The sequence below is a fragment of the Bombus impatiens genome, unplaced genomic scaffold (assembly GCF_000188095.3).
Source record: "Bombus impatiens unplaced genomic scaffold, BIMP_2.2 scf_0739, whole genome shotgun sequence".
In the NCBI taxonomy this organism is placed as follows: domain Eukaryota; kingdom Metazoa; phylum Arthropoda; class Insecta; order Hymenoptera; family Apidae; genus Bombus; species Bombus impatiens.
Window position 1 is genome coordinate 195,740 of NT_177158.1, and position 17,599 is coordinate 213,338.

The 17,599-nt window shown below is 35.6% G+C and overlaps 2 protein-coding genes and 1 long non-coding RNA gene across 12 annotated transcripts in view; 1 reads left to right on the forward strand and 2 right to left on the reverse strand.

Moving 5' to 3' along the window:
• LOC117151112 overlaps positions 1-17,599 on the reverse strand; it is a 157,055-nt gene that overhangs the window by 88,833 nt on the left and 50,623 nt on the right. The window lies entirely within an intron of this gene.
• LOC100745508 (regulating synaptic membrane exocytosis protein 1) overlaps positions 1-17,599 on the forward strand; it is a 150,009-nt gene that overhangs the window by 83,838 nt on the left and 48,572 nt on the right. For 8 of the 9 annotated variants that reach the window (XR_004462446.1, XM_033322972.1, XM_033322973.1 and 5 more), the window contains 4 exons: positions 3,329-3,488; positions 4,425-4,724; positions 7,885-8,092; positions 16,001-16,176. Coding sequence is in view for 8 of the 9 variants with exons in the window: in XM_033322972.1 (XP_033178863.1) it covers positions 3,329-3,488; positions 4,425-4,724; positions 7,885-8,092; positions 16,001-16,176 (844 nt within the window). In the remaining variant the exon portion in view is untranslated. The remainder of the gene's footprint in view (positions 1-3,328; positions 3,489-4,424; positions 4,725-7,884; positions 8,093-16,000; positions 16,177-17,599) is intronic. The other variant, XM_024370343.2, reaches the window with a different exon arrangement.
• LOC117152165 lies at positions 10,078-12,928 on the reverse strand. The gene is made up of 2 exons (XM_033322977.1): positions 11,766-12,928; positions 10,078-10,676 (listed from the first exon to the last, which is right to left on the reverse strand). Exons 1-2 carry the CDS (start codon positions 11,921-11,923, stop codon positions 10,511-10,513), a joined length of 324 nt encoding a protein of 107 aa, XP_033178868.1. The 5' UTR covers positions 11,924-12,928; the 3' UTR covers positions 10,078-10,510.

Here is a 17,599-nt window from a genome sequence, read left to right on the forward strand (position 1 = left end):
CATCAAATTTCATTTGTACGCACAGGTATACACTCGTAGGATGAAACGAGGCCCAACACATTTTATTCTCACGTTGTTTGTTCTTCCATACCATCGAAAAATAAATCAGAACGCCAGAAAAGCTACGATTTTTCCGAAGAACCTAACATTATTCGATGAATCGGAACAGCCTCTCTTCGTCGTAATTTATTGCGCAATCAATGAAAGTAGATCTGTTGAGATGTACGTACATCGGCTGCAGCCGCGGATAAAGAATGCACAGGATCGTTAGTACACAAATTAACGGTTTACCAAACTTATGAATAATGTATAGTGGCGTATCCTCGACCGAAACAGGTTGGTGACGTAAGCACGCGAAGCACACACGAACCCCGGCGTAACAGTTCGCGACAAATTTATCGGGGCTGAAGTACCGGCGTCGAACGACCGGCGTTAGCGAGGGGAATCTGAAAATTAGATCCCGCGATTCCGTTAAAATTTGACGCAATTTCCTCGATTACGCCTCGAATTGGAACAGCCGGTCGTCAGCTCGTAGCTTCGGCACCGAAATCCGAAAATCGATTCGACAGACCAGTTTCAGGAGAGATGCCATAGATAATTAATTGGAGAAACATGAATAATAATTCTTTGGATAAATCGGTGTCAAACGTAGGAATCAGGTAAAGCTCGTCGTAAATAACGACGTTTCTTCGATTTCGTAAAACGGCTGTGTCCACGTGCACTTGTTCCGATATGGTGATATCGGCATCGCCGTTGGAAAACGGATTTCCTATATTTTCTTCTCGCTCTACGGCTCTCCCTTTTCCATCGAGCCTTTCAATCTCGCCATGGCAACGTCAGTAATTGTCTCCCCTAACTGACGTTTCCTGACAACAAGTTACAAATTTGAAGAGTTCGAGCAGCTCGGAAAGATCCTGTAGCCGTTGCCGGGGATTGTTTATGGGATCTGGTTACCGGGATTCGATGCATGATAAACGCAAAGTCTGAAACGCGAATAATAAATCTGCTCGAGATAAATAGCTGATCGGCTTGTACATACGTCATCGTTGTATCCTGTCTCCCTTTCGTGATAAAAAATTGTTTCTACGTATTTTTACTCCTGAAGCATTTTTAAGACGTTTGATAAATTTAAAGCGAGAAGTAGAGATTATATAAAACAAGATTCGATTATTCTTCGTATAGAAGCATAAAAGATGTGAAAAATTGCGCTAGTAATTAGAAGATCGTATAAAAAAGTGGAATTTTCATTTCACCTTATCATGTAATCATTACCAAAGAATTAAGTAAGCGTAGTTCGTATCTCACAGTTCTCCATCCTCTAATTTACGAGTTGTGAATATAAAAAAATTCTTATTTTATGAAACATCTTTCTAAATTGAAGTCTAATAAAAAAAAAAAAAAAATGTTAAACGCAAAATTTCCTCTTTTCTCTCGTAGGATAGGATTCTGCAAAAGACAATATACAAGTTTCTATTTGAAATGGAAATCGATCTTCAAATAATCTTGGTAAAGACCAACCAGTCACAGAAAAATAGCACAAATTGCATTGTTCCCTCGAAACCGTGAGATTTTTGCATTCGATATTTTCCCTGAAAATGCATTGCCTTCGAGGTATTTAGGTGGAAATCTTTCAAACGAAAGCTCTGTACAGAAAATATTTAAGAAATCTTGTGACAGTAGTATACCAGTATAGGTAGTTAAGAGTACAAAGTAATTACTAGTATAATAGTAGTTAAACTCGAGTTATTTTCTTTGTAGAAAATACGAAAGGAATAAATGGAGATAATTTTCAATTACTCAACTTTATATGACAAGGGTAGAAATAAACTTGGAAGTAATTTGGTCTAGAAAGTTCAGTTACTGCTTAACTTTTTCTCGAAGTAAAAATTCCATTCCTTACAAGTTTTTTTTTTTATGGGATATGAAATGGACCAGCGCATATCTTCGTTAGTTTATTGTTCAGCATTTAATGAAAATCGTGATTTCCTTTGAATAATAAATCCAGCTCATTTTCGAAATACTTATTTATTAGACAATTTGCATGAAAAAGAGAACGTATTGCAATTTACGGAATTTATTATTTAAGCTTTTGTATAGAACAACAAAATTATTCATAGTATAATTACAAGAACATATTCATTAGTCTCGTATAAATAATAAAAAGTTCTCAAAAAAAGAAAAAAATTGTAGAAAATTATATGCCTCTAAAAATGTGTTATTGATCTGAATATTTTTGAACAGAAGTAATTTTTAAATGAGAAACTATAGAAATGTGGTTTCTATCATATTGGATGCAAACTGCGTCTGACAGTGAATGACCTATTTCTCTTACTTCTTTAATTCCTCTTACTTCTTTTTTTCCACTCCAGTTTTGTGCTTCACTCAAATATTGCCGATTATATTTTTGTCTTATTACATTTTTAATATATTCATTAGAATTATTTTATTAGCGCTACGAAAAATAGATATCGATAGTATTAACAGTATCTCCAAACTTTTCTAGCTAATGATAGGTATGCGATAGTAATACAATTTAATTTTACAAGCGAGTTTAAGAAAGTAAATTATGGTAATATATTTTACATGAATTTCCATAACTTTTCATAATTGTTCGTATCCTTAAGAACTTACGAAGTTTTTATACAAGACCAATCGAAACGCTGCTAGCTTTGTCGCTAATGAGACTTGTGATACAGTAGAAATCAATAAATTTTCCAATAATTTTTTTGTTATTGCGTACTCGCACCGTATGGTACGAATGCGTTAATTGTACAATACCTGTCGATAGCGTAATATTATTGATTGTTCTTAATGATTTATGAAAGAGTACAGTAGCGAAGTTAATTAATTTTCCAAACGAAATAATAGTTCGGAATTAAAGTATTTATGTCTATCAGCAGTTACTTTCTTCCCCTTTTTATTACAAATGGCATTAAGTGGTTGTTCGTTAAGAAAAATGAACATAATTTTAGTTTCGTGAAAATTCAAAGAAAATTAAAATTATTTGAACGATAAATCGTTTCATGATCGCTGTCAAATGTCGATTAGATTTGGAAAGCGTATCTCGACAATAAAAACAAACGACAAGAAAGCGAAGAAAGTAGAGACAGAACTGAGAGAAGAAATAGAGTAATCGTATGAACGCAGTCGTAACTAGTTCATCATTCAATATTTTCCAGACATATCAGATCCCCGCGTACTCATAGCTTCTCGTATCAGTGTACGATACACTCCCCGATGTGAGCACTGTCACGCCAACAGTCATAACTCCTTCACGCAATGGTGTCACTCCCTGTGAAACTCTAATCTGTGTGTCGTAATGTTATAGTTTCGAAAGGTTGCAGGAGAACGCCGCGACGAGCTCAGATGGGAAAGGGACCTGGATCGCAACATCAGGTCTAGGGCGACCTCGCCGGATCGTCACCAGGTCGATAGGGGTAGGGCCACCAGTCCCCAGAGGGTCGCTGTCGTAGCATCTTCTGTCGGCGGTAAGAATCTTTGTTCACGATTTAAATTCCTTTCTTTTCTTCTTTTCTCTGTTCTCTTCTCTTCTTCTTTTTACTCTTTGTAACCATGTTCTCCTCTGTCAGTCGTTTCTCTTCTTTTCGAAATAAACGCGGAATAGCTATTTCCAGCTGCAGGTGATCCAATTTTAGGAAATGTTATTTTCTGAAGTCTTCTTTCAAGCAATCTTTATCTTTCTATTATAGAATAACGAAACATGGGTTTATATGGAACTCGTAAAAATATAAAGGGATATTGAAGCTTTTTATAGACAAATTGAATTAATTCTTAGTCGCGTTGTTTCCCCCTTTTCCTTTTCTTGAACGAGTAAATTTACATAGGATATTGAATATCGCGTGGAATGTAACAACGATACGTTTCATTCAATGTTACTGACGATAACAGCAGATATCTTATGAAGTATACGATTCATATTCGTATTTGAAATAATAAACACACGCACAATATATACACTTTATTAGAAACTCTTCATTAGTAAATAAAAGCGTAGTAATTATTGTTCTGGGCTCGATTATTAAACTGTTTGCTACGAAATATGGTAATGTATTTCGTACGTTGTTAAAACGATAATATTAACGTTTATGAGAAAAAGTTTCATTAATTTTATACTATGTCAAATGGTAGAAGAATATTAATTTGATGTTCGTCCTGGAAATAATTTGTCAGATGATAACTCAGACATAACTCATGTTAATATTCCATGTGTCTTTGTACGATACTATTTTTAATGTTTCGATTCGCAACATTTAGAAATCGTTATTTGCAATCGCGATCTGAATATATCCAGAACGTCTGGCCTACTAAATTTTCTAAAACGATTATGTTTTATATCTTATCTGAATATCTCGCTGTAAAACGTGAGTTCCACAAAACCATAACGACCTTTCGTGTTCCATTAGGAGAGCCACCGGATATATTGAATCCGGACGAGGAGGAAGAACGTCGAAGGCATGTACGTCGTCCAAGTAGTACAGCTCGTAGAATGACCAGACAGAGATCGTACGACGACGAAATGAAGAACGTGGCGGCTATGTCTGGGGGTGGAGGACAACACGCTCATCCGGAACCTGGTTTAGGGCTTCCTGTGCAACTACCGAGACGGGCATCAGCCTACGACGTGTATGCCACACCAGGAGCCGGTGGACTTAATGCCATGGCCATCGCAGCGGCTCAACAAAGAGCGTCGATCTCAGCGCAAGGTAAATCGCGTTGTATCAACACGTTATCGTCGACACAGGTAAATGTACATCTTTCGTATATCGTTGGTAGTGAGCGGGACGCGTACAAATCCGATTTTGTATACACTTTTTCATTTGTGTCATTTTTTCGTTTTTATTATTATTATTATTTTTTTTTTTGGTTTCTAAAGCTGAATAAAGCATCTTCTGTTTTATTTTGGACAGCTAATACCATCACTCTCTTTTCTGGTACTGTCGCACACAAAGTATTAGCGCATCTGCTACCAGTTTCATATTAAATATTAACAGAGGACCGTGGAACGTTTAGAATAGTAGGCGTTAAGATTATGGAGGTTTTACTCACGTACATGCCATTGGTCTGTAATTAATAAACTTCTTTTATTTATGTTGTTATAAAATGAAAAATTACTACCGTCACGCATGTGTGACGTCACTCCCCTCACGGGAATCGATATGTTACATGTACCTGACAAGTAATAACGATCGTGTTGAAAACTATAGACGTGTGGCTATGCAATTTTCAAGCCGCATCGCATATGGGAAAAGCGTATAAAAATGTTCTCCACGATATTATTCTTGAAAGTTTCACATCACGCTTCACGCAGTGTTCTACAAAACCATTACAACGTATTTAAGTATAGCGTATTTAACGCATTTAAATATCTCATTGTTATTATATATTTTCTCAGAATCTATGAAAATCATTGATCGCACTCGATGGAATTTCTTAAATTTCTTTTGAAGCAATCGACATTGTGCTATTAGATTCTTCCGTGTGATTGATTTTCTCCGTTTTTTAAAATCGAGATATTCGACCATGCGTAAGCTCTGACAATTCACGATATTTTTTACGATTAAACTTTCATTAGGCAAAGAGGGGCTGTATTACGCAATATTATGCAATATTATGCAATATTATTGCAATGAAATTATTTAGAAAACATCAATTTCTGACATTTCTAACTTCTAGAATTTACGAACTTTATACAATTTACGATACAAATGTTGTCACGGCTGCAACGTGCAATAATAAAATTTCGATCTCGTTAACTGCAGAATATTCGAAAGCAGGAAGGGAACTCATGCCGATTTAGTAATTAAGTGTATTAACGTAATTTTTCACCACGTATTTGATATTATGAAGCTGGGGATCATGGAAAATTTATGACACAGCGGCTGCATTAATTAATTCTTGTTTTAATTAAAGGGCGTCATATGTAAGTAGTTGATAAATTGCAGTTTTCCATTATGATATAACGCACTCAGTGAATGCCGATTATTAACCGCGTTGCGTGCACTGCATCTTTGTCATTTTAATGGAACAACGATCGTGATGAAATTAAATTTAGTGAAACGAAGTATGAAAATTCGATAATTGTCTCTTTGACGTTCGTATCTCGTGTATTTAAATATTAATACCGTTTGATGTTAACGTACTGAGCAGATATATTGAAAATGGCGGTGAATAGTCACGTACAGCGTAATCAATCATGAAAATCATTCAGAATATTAAAGCATTTATTTTTGAAACATTAATTTTGGAATATTTTAGAAAGCTTTTAATTAACCTGTCAGCATTAAGTCGTTTTTTAAACTTTCATAGTAATTGAAACTAAGAAATTAACAAGGATAGATCAATTTTAATTAGATGATTTTAGTCCGTGAAAATATAATGTAATTTGCTTTAAATAGGAATAAAATGACGTACGAGAAAGTAGAGCACCTCTGAGTGGAGAATTCATTATATGATTAACATCTTAAATTAAATACTAATACCAGAAATTACAAAATATATATAATATAATATTATTCTATACTGAAATTCAGATCAACGATAAGAAGGAAGGAAATAATAGCATATCAAAGTGGAAGCAAATTTACATAGCGAAACATTGATACATAATCGAAACATTTGCATTATAAGATACCAGATAATAATGGATATCTTTGTTACCGAATCTCCAATTTATTCATTGTCTCGAATTTATCGTTTCTTTTTGCCTTACCTTACTTCCATTTATATATATATAAAATATACGAACGTGGTCCGACCAAGTTAATGTGTTTAAATTGTTCCCAGATGTGATATTTGTCATGGTGGTTAGACATAAGAGTATGTCATCCTGTGACCGACCGCAGGGATCGCCGTAGGATAGTTACAAAAGGACAGACCATTCGATTATCTCAGCGGTGCCTTTTGCGATCCTTACGAGACCGGACGAAAGTCTCGTGGACATGTAATCGAGTTTAGCTGCCTTCAGGAAGCGTGGCTCCTAGTTAGTCACATCTATGTCCACAAGGTGGCCCGGGCCTAACTTCGTTTAATTTTGGTCGGATCTCTAACTCAAACTTTAATCTCTAATGGTCGAAATACTTTGTAACGAGGTGAACATCGTTCTAATTAATTTACGCGCTTGTTACGCGGTATTTGAGGCTTTAATTCGGTTTAAACCCTTTACGGAAGCAGGTTAAGGAGATTCGATCGTAATTGCGAAAATTATTCATTCGATCCTTGAACGACAGTATGCGTGTCAGGATATAAAGTTGCTAAAAATACCTCTATAATTTTCTCATCCTTGAACTTATTCCTTTCTTTTTACGTAATGAAGATGCTTGATCCATCATAGCGGTTAAAAGTCAACAGTATGATTACACGGCTATATCCATGGGGCATAGTTGCAGAATTTTCTGAATTAATTAAACAAACCGAACGAATAAATTGTTCATAATTAACTATAGGTAAAAGTAACTTAAAATTTGTTCATTATTAAAAACAGGAGCTTTTCTTGCAATAAAATACCAAACCGGTTTGGACGATGAGCGATGCATAGAAAAAAGTGTTTTAAATTATTAATAACTCGAAAGTTGTTTCTGACATACTAAACACGAGGGATTAACCCTTGAGTAATACCTTTGGGCCATAAGAGACCACGACAGTTTGGATTACATTTGAATTAGGTTACTTAATCTTAGGGTATTTAAGGCATTTAGGGAATTTAATTCCATCTCGGAAATATTATAATATTAAATTTTATCTGAATTCTTATTCGCCGTCGCTGTAACTTAACTCTGATAACTTTAATATATCCGTAGAATAATACTGCTGTTATTAAATGAACATATAAAGGCGGTCGTACGAATGAAAATTTCTTTCTCCCAGGTGGCAGGAAACCAGAGGAAAGACCGACCGCTCGTAGATCATCGTTTCGAGCAGTGAAGCCGGTGATGCCCTATGAAGTCGGAGCTGAAGATGAGAGTATGATGAACTTGGAAGCATCTCCTGTGGCAGTGGTTTCGCCAAAGGTGGTGCCTCCGTCTGTTTTAGGCCCTGACGAGGAACGTCGCACTAGACGAAGAGGCTCTCAACTGTGAGTATTATATTATCTATTTAATAATGCTTCCCTGCACAAATTAAGTGGCTTCCCTGGAATAATTTTATAGGGAATAAATTTGGGGATAATAGCGGGCTATCCTTCAGCTATTCTAACTGTTGGAAACGAGTTTCGAATTTCTAATTTATGCCGAGGATTATCGATAGATTAATTTCAAGCGTTATAAAGTTTGTAAAATATCCTCTATCCTGAATAAAACTATCTAGATACTTTGAAATGTTGTTATATTTTAGAAAGTATGCGCTTGACAATATATTGATTATACTTGATAATAAATACAGTACAACATAGATATTCGTTATACGCAACATTATAATATTTCGTTAAAGAGTATATTGCTTTTTATACAAAAATTTCAGCATATTGAATTTCACGTTCGTTAGTTGAAAAATTACGTGCACTATACAAACGAAATATAATATATACGAAGTATGAATATTCGTTCCAGTGAATCAGAAGATAATGAAGCGACGAATGCTATCGTAAAAAATACATATGTAATAGAAATATCTTGGGAGGTACAATGTTTGAATGTTAATGCCAGCTGCTGCAAATAAAGTTTAATCTCCTCACAAGTGTTTTTTTAAATATTTCATGTTATCGTTTTTCGATCATCGCATCGTTTCCATATTGGCCAATGAATGAAAGGCAAATATAAAATAAGATTGTCTGTTTTTACGTATTTACATGTGTACTTCGTATTTTAGACATGTAATACAGAGTTTGAAAAAGGTGGATCAGCGTTTATAATTACAGTTCTCGAAACTCCAAATGAACAGTTCAATGACTACGAAAGATATTTCTATACAGAGACAAATGGAATAAATAGAATTCGTAAAACTAGCAGGTTGATAGTTACGAAGGTGGACATCCTGTTTTGGGAACGCATTTCGCGCTCAATTTGTAATCGCAAACTTGTATCTTTTGATTGAAGTGCAGGCCGGCTGGACACGACATGAGAACTGGCGGATTCACCGTACAAATGATAAAACTGCTGCAATTGCATCTATGAGCAATCATCGGCTGGTTCTCGGTTATAAGTTCACAATCTTGTGCATAAGCGTCTAGACTCTGTTGACTCTTACAGTTTACGTAAATCAGGAAAGCCACAAGAACAAGGAAAACCAGGGCTAAAAAGGACAAGAACAGGTCTGTCAGAATCATTTCTCTACGAGGTTCAATCCACTTTCGAAGCAATATTTCGGCTAAGATTTTGAATTTCATAAAAATTGGAATAATCGAGCAGAATGATGGAGGAATTTTATCTTCCTATTAGTTCAGATAACGGAGATTTCACGATTCGATTGTGCCACGTACTCGTTTTAGTATAGCGCGGAATATATACGATATGAAAAGAAAGCGATGATCAAGATTCTATTTATTTCAGATTTAATTTCGCGTAAATAACTCAAATTCCAGTTTCTAATTCTCATTGGCATTTCACCGAATAAATTATTCGTAGGTATCCACTAAAGTAACTCGCTTACCTTTCATTTTGCGTTTGGGAGAGAAAAACGCTTTAAATATCCAAACTCTGGGTTACCGTACACACGACTTGCCTGGCCAACATTTCAGATTCGCTTTATATACTCCGCCGACTAATTAATTATCATTATCTATGTACATCAATGCTTTTGGTTTTATCGGGTTTCGTTATCAATCGCTTCATGGATTACCGCCATTAATGTGCGATTTACTATGTCGCGATTACTTCTCTTTTATTTTTTTAATAGTTCGGTATATTGAAAAAAATAGCGATAGAAAAACTTCGTGCTTGAGGAGTAAGGAGAAAAATAAGGAAGGTCGCAAAATCAGTTTTAAATAATTCAATTCACCGGAAAAGGAACAGGATTAAATGAATTGTTTATGAAAAGCAATTGTTTATACTCTATAGTCTTAACTATGGTATTACAGTCTTAACTAGTCACGCAGAAAGACCTATATATTTATATATTTGATCTAAAAAATTTATATATCGAAAAATCTCTAAAAGTAGACATTCTTTTTCTTTCCTTTTTGTCCTTCTTTTCTCCAACTGCTATCGTTTTCTTTGCAAAAATCCTTTGCAATCTATCTCATCATCAACGTGCCATTTATCGCCATTTAATTTTTATCAGTAACATAATTGAAATATTTAAAAAATGAGCATTATATATAACCTTTCGAGAAGATCTACATACGTACGTACATAAGCGTAGAATATGTGAAAACTGAATTTCAATTGATATTTCTTTCGATTTTAATTATTTCTGAAAGATTGTTCTCGATTCATTTGCCTTATGAGAATACACGCAATGAAAATTTCTTTGTGTTTCAGGATAGACACGAGAACGTTCCTAATTCCATGTCATTTTTATTAATCTGTTTCTCGAAATTTCTTGTATTCGTCTCTGTTCAAATACACGTAACAACAGATACTGTATTACAAAATGCCCGTAATGTAGTTACTTCTGCCCATCTTTCTGTTTGTGTATGGCGAAACAGAAACTTTCGCGTCGTGCGGTCTATGTGTTCAGTGTTCAGGTTCAGCTCCTTTTCTAAGTCCTCGGAGACTTCCTCCCTACAAACGAAATATTTTCTCTTTGAAGAAAGAAGATAAGAGACCTACTTTCAAGGAATAGCAGCTCAGAGAGAACTGAATTTTACTTTGAATCGAATAACATTTTATGAATATACTTTGAATAGTTTGAATTTATTAATTCTCGATGAACATCGTGCATTTATCGTTATCCATGTTATTATATGTTGGACGTTTAAAAGGTACGGTAGAATTTCCTTGTGGTTCGTCAAATTCTCGTATCTTCTATCGAACAACATGGAAAAATACGTTTCATTTTTATACGGCTTATCGACCGTTCGTATTCGATGCACATTTCAAATTTATGTTAGACATATGTCTTTATGATATTCCCGAACTATTCCTGTTTCTTTATTGGCTCCTTTAGATATTCGTATTTATATGTTTTCATATCTTCGTAATACAGATGTCTTGTGTATCTTTACAAAATATTTAGAGTTGATACTTGCGGATTTAGAGATTTTAACGTATAAAGTTCTTCGTTCTACATATCAGGATGTTGGAAGATTCTAAGGAAAAAGCTATCCGAAAGGACATGTTCCAGAAAGATACTTTGAATGGTACGGATCTGAAATGTCTTTGTCGAAAGGCATTTCGTTTTTTCCTGTTTCATTCGAAAACAGAGAAGATTCCGAGAACAAATCTAAAGTTTGTAATCTTGTTTTTTCCCGAAACCAGTAAAGAATAGCAAATTATGTTCTTAAAGAGCGAAGACACAAGATGGAGAAAATTTCTTATATCGTAATGACTTGCAATTCGAGGATTAAACTTGAATTCGTTTATCTTTATTAATAATTTATATTATACCAAAGGATACGTGTAACTGCTTCTGAAAAACCTTGGTATTACAATGGTATTACAATTATCCGAATTAATTTCAAGATAAGAGAATTTTCGAATAACAGTTGCTCCTCTCATATTCATCTCCATGTACGTATTAAAAAAAAAACATAAATAATGAAATAAAATATGCTAAGGAGTTATGAATTCCGAATCTCTTTAGCTGCTGAATTACACAACATTTTGAGAAGATTTAATTCGATAAGATTACATTCTTTTCGTGCCTCTTACCATCTTGACCCTATTTCCAAAGTCTCGAAATACTTCGAAATGTTGAAGGATGTCATCATTACCGCATTATATTCATGTACCAATCCGTTATTCGAAGCACACATAACATTAGTCAACGTCACGATCAATTGAAGAACAATACAGCACCTTGAAGTCATTCAATCATATCGGCGTTATCGCGAATTCTGATATCGTAGAAAGAGCGTTTCTGTAACAATCCAGAAAGAGTTTCTCCTACACTTGTAATAATACTTTTAATTTCCTCCTGCGTGGTGTCTCTTCGATGTAGTTCGCTGGTTTTTTCCATACTCTTTTTAACGGCCACCCAAGCAGATGCCACTATATAACAGCGATACTTTTAATTGCTTGTGAAATTGTATCTCTCTTTCCCTGGCAGTTAGCAAAAATTCTTCTAGAGGATTGAACTTTCTACATGCGAAACGTGCTCGGATAATGAAACCTACGGATTACAGAGGATTCGGATAATAGAGAATTCGGATAACGGAGATTCGGATAATCGAGGTTCTACTGTACAAATTTCCTCTTCGTCCGCAGTTTATATTCCATTTTAGAATCAGCAGTAGAGTACACGTTGCGCCTGAAGACGCTGTACAAACCCGTACCTCGTAATTGTTTTTCCGAGAGGAAAATAAGAAGCAAGGCAAGACGTTGGACGATTAAAGCGTTAAAAAGCGGTGTAATTCCCGGAGATCCCGTCCGTGAGTAGGAAATTGCCGGCATTTCCGCCCTTTTCTACCCTCGTAAGTGCAGGGCTGGGCGCGGAAGCAGCAAAAAGTCGAGTAGATCGCAAACACCACGTTCCCGCCACTACAGAAATAATTAATGCCACACTTATGCAATCTCCCGCGAACACGTCCTGCTTCGGCTGCAGCCTCGTTTCTCCTGTACACGGGTAATCGTAGTTCCGCGCATCCATCCGAATTTCCCTGAATTCTCAGCCGTGTCCCCGCCAACTGGCTTGTTATTAATATCCGGGACGAGGCTGTTTCTCGATTTTCATTAGGTTTGCGTACTTACGAATTACGCCGGCAATTGCATTCTCCTCGAAGACGAAGATATTCCTTCGTTTTCGGCAAGTTAATACGATCTTGAAAGTAGATTAGACGGTGTTCCGTGTTTGCACTGTGACATTCAGAGGGAAACACACGTTTTGTCTTCGACGATTTCAAAATCAGAATTACCTATCCATTTGCTGGACATAATTACACTGAAAATTATCAACTTTCATGGTATTCGATACTGATCCATATGCGTGTAATTGTAAATATAACGTAGAATATCAAGAGATATTGTTTGGATCGAACTTGATATATCGCTGCAATTAACAATCTTTTTGTAAAAACGCATTTAATACTTGCGCAAGTAACAAAAAGCTTCGTCGACGAAGGGGAAAGAAGAGAGGGATAGGGAAAGAACAAAAGACATGAAACATCGACGGTATTTTACCTCCGTTTTTGTATTTCTAATCGTTCCGACACGGTTCTGTATGTATGCGCGTAATGCTTCAATCACCGATTTTGTCTCGATTTTTATCCGCGGATCAGAATATAGTTTTTATTTCTTCAAATAAACGACAATGTTCTATTTTACGATTCACAAGTGTATCCGAACGATGGATCGAATGGAAAGAACATACGAATTACACGGGACACGATGAATTCACCAGTTATCAAAAGCAAAAGAAGCTACCAATTAAAATTTCTAATTCTTAGAATTAACATTTGTTGCACAATATATATTTTCTCATAATCCACATAAGTCTATGATATATTCAGTGCAATAAACGAAGACAATAAAGAAAATAATAAAATGTAATGAACAAAACTAATAACCCCATTAAAATTCCTCTAGAATTTTGTAAAAAGCTAAGAAGATACGAGAACATTGGGATCATTCAAATAATTATTAATTTACATTTTACAACTACGATAAAATCAACAATTTTTGTAAATTCGTGACAATATTGACGATATCAGTTGACCGTAATTAGAAAATCCACACGTGTAGCAAATTTGACTTAAAAGGTCAATTTCCATATGTTTGAAACTCTCCAGGCTCTTAGAGAACTGCTTGTAGCACACTGTGATATCTCGAATCCAATATCAAGGTCGTGATGCAATGTTGCGCAGAGCCATTAAGGTGGTCTGGCAAAGAGTTAAGTAAAGGTCAGCCAATCGCAACCGAACCAGGGATTAAAATCACTGACCGATGGTTCTTTAAAAAGAAACAGTTTGAGCTTCAACGGCCAGATATCAGACCGTTCCGACCGGCAAAGTTTTCAGAAACGATTAAAACTGCTGTGAAAAATATTTCACTGCGTTTTTTCCACTGAATTCTCGGTTATTGGAAAAGTTCGCGTGATTATGCCGGAAGATCCACGATAATTCACGACGGTATATCCAGCAACTCGCAACTTTTACTTTCCTTTTTTCTTCTCTTTTTCTCTTTTTCTTTTCTTTTTTCAACGACGCTTAATCACCATCCCGGGCTTTTTTCCCCGTGGATGTATTCAAATCGGTCGTACCGATTGTTCAAATCACGAGCAAGTCGAGCAGAAGCCACGCGGAATGCCGTGTTTCACTTAATTCAGCGGTTTTCGAGCATGAACCTACTTAAGCCACTCGATCTTCCCGACCGTGGCGAAAGCGTCCTAAAGTATTCTGGTCGTTTTAGTTGCTTCGCTCGAGAAGCAGATTAATTAGGATTTCGCGTGGAAATGGAGAAAGAAAGACGGAGATGACGAATATAAGTGCCCTCCGCCCTCAATCTCCAATCGGTATGTTTTTCTCTGCTAATTCAAATGTCTCTAAGCGAAGCAGCGTTGTAAGAGGATTCGATTGTAATTACTGAGTTTTGGTACACGAAATACCAGCGAATAGAATTTGTTGCTGTATTTCGACTAGTTGAAACGGTGTTGGCTCAGGTTTCATTCGATTCAGCTGGTCAGAACGTTTGATCGTTATTTTGTGGAAACCTGAATTAGTTAATAGGTTGATATAGTATATATAAACTTGCGCACTCTATTTCAACGTTATAGAATTTACTTCTATTATTTCGTAATTAATTCTGTTACAGAATTCGAAAGCATTAACGATATTGTTAAGAGAAGGAGGAACAGAGAAATTTATTCTTTCTCTAAATGAGTGCTGGTTGAGATTTTTGTCTTTCCATTTTGGAATCAATTTTTCTTCGCAGGAAACACGAACGAAACACGTACTAACAGATAAACGCAATTAAATTCACTTCAAAGAGACAGCGAAACCGGTGCACTGTCTCAAATCACGATTGTTCTCGTAATTTCGAATCATTTCAATTTGCACAAATTAATCGATTCATGCTACGCACGATTAATTATCGATACCGAAGCGAAACGAAATAGACAACCTGGAAACTGAATTTAGCAAGTTTCTGCATTGTGTTCTGATTCCACTAATAATGTGACGGAATTAGGGAATTTTAGCAAAACTGTAATCCCGCAAAACATTATGATTTAACGAACGAATAATGAGATCTACTTTTGCATCGTACAGTCGCAATATTCTAAACATGTATCCGCGTGTAGTAAGTTATTCTTTATATTTTTCATGATGAAATTATCGTTGTGAAATATTTCATCCAACGTTTTCATCGTATGATTTTTAAACTGTTAGGACTCGACGCGAAGGTTATACGAAAAAATATATCGTTCGTATGTAGTACGGTTTTCGCTTCACATAAAAATGAATTATCGATAGATGGCAAATTTTTATGGAAATTTCAGTTTTTATAAATAGGATTAAAGAAATGGAACGTAAATAGAGAATCGCCTCATCCTTGAAATGTTACAACAAGTACCTTACTTTGGATGTTTTATATATTTTTGCATATTATGTATATTCGAGTTCTCGTAAATTCAAATCTTTCATAAACGCACAAACAACTACATGGCCCACGTCAAATATATTTTTCAAGTATCAAGTATCATTTTCAATTAATAGAATAAACCAAAGTGTTTTGTTCTTTTTATTTTAACAAAGAATTAAATAAATCAAAATGTGTCTTCTCTTCGTATAAACCATTAAAACTTTTGTGTAGATGTACACGATTCGTTACAGTTAAGCTTCGATATTCCAATATTCCTTTTTTACTCCTACATTCTCCTTTCCATCGTTCTTACTTCTCATCGATGTTCCCGTATTCCGATATAAAATCAACTGGTGACGTTTTGATTTCAGACCGGATATAAACGCGATAAAGGGATTGGCATCTTCGGGTTCTTCAGGAGCTGCCAAAGTACCTCCGTCGGCAGTGAATAGAGTCGCAGCCGAAGATCGTGAGCTTGCTCGACAAGGAAGCCTGGTGGATGGAGAAAGTATCAAGATCGTTATTCATCACGCGGACAATGACATGAGTAAGTATCTCGTAGTAGAATCTTTCATTAAAGTATCCTTCCAATGTTATTTGATATTAGCGCGTTGCGAGATTTTCATTGCTTCCTTCGCGCCCGAGGCGCGTTATCTGCTAACAATAACTTCGACGGTTATCTTGGTACTTCGAGGATCTCTCACGGATCCTCGAGCAAAAGTCTTGCTACGTAGGATGTTTGACGCAACTAAAATCAGAGATATAATGTTCCACTAATACCGACGTTATCGGAGATCGTTAAGTAAAAGGGTGATACGGAGATTAAATGGACCCGAGATGCAGTCGAATGTTTAAATGTCGAATTTAGGTCATTGCAGTTGCTTATGGAACGAAAGCGCCATTTACGCTGATCCAATTAGGAAAACGAATAACGCGAGAAAATTTCTCTTTATTTATATCCTCTTCTCGGTGTGGTACGTGTATTTCGTACGGGATGCTTTCGAGATTTGTAACTTTTCTCGTTAATTATCCAACGAACCTCGTTCTTGCAAGGTATTTCTCTCTTCTTTTTCTTGCTGAATGTAATTTCAATTTTATTATTTTAATTATTGTTTTTTTTCTCTTCTTCCCCTGGATTATTTTACTTTGTATCTTTTTCCGTTCTTTCGTCTCCTTTATTTCACGTTGTTATTTTATTTTCTCAAGTCCAACAGAGACGAAATTATTCTTAAATTCTTGAGGGCACTTCTCTAATGAGATTCAAATTTTTATTTACGTTAGATTTCGAAGAGAGAAAAAAAGGTAGTGGATTTTTAACGCAAAGTTATTAAAAGACCGTGCTCGTTGGACTAAAAAAATCAACGAATATAGAAAGTAAATGAATTAGCGATGAAAGGAATAACGAAGAACAGTTGACATTAGCAGATTTTTCAAAACTAAACATATAAGACACTGATAGGCAGATCCAAACAAATTCGCCGGTGTATTATGTTCTAAATAGGAGGCTTTCTCCCCGGCTGGTAATTAAATTCCTTTAATTCGGAATGGGGAATTTAATTTGGTGGATAATCTGGAACCGTGCTTTTCTAGTAAAAAGCGGAATATCCTTCCAAGCTCGTTCGTTATAATAGGAAACAGCTTTGTGAACGTTGGAAGCGACATTTACAAAAATTGTTTGATAGTAATATATATATAATGAATCCGCAGGGGAAAAGTGAAAAAAGTTGCGCATAAAAATATTAAGGCAATGAAGCGTAAAAAACTCAGTAAATGGTAATGATCAGAGAAAATTCTGATAAAAAAGCTTGTGACAAGACGTTTCTAGTAGCGGTTTTACGTAATCATTCGTCGCTTTTTCCATCGTGCTCGAGATGAAATAGGTTATTTTTAATACCTTTTCCTCTTATTAGAAGGAGAAAGGAAATTTCATAAATTACTTTAACGCAGAAATTTGCAATTTCCATCGGGGG

Coding starts and splice junctions, on each gene's coding strand:
- LOC117152165 (XM_033322977.1), bottom strand. CDS start 11,923: ATGACTTCAAGGTGCTGTATTGTTCTTCAATTGATCGTGACGTTGACT. Junction 10,677..11,765: donor TTGGAAATAGGGTCAAGATG/GTAAGAGGCACG, acceptor TTTCGTTTGTAG/GGAGGAAGTCTCCGAGGACT.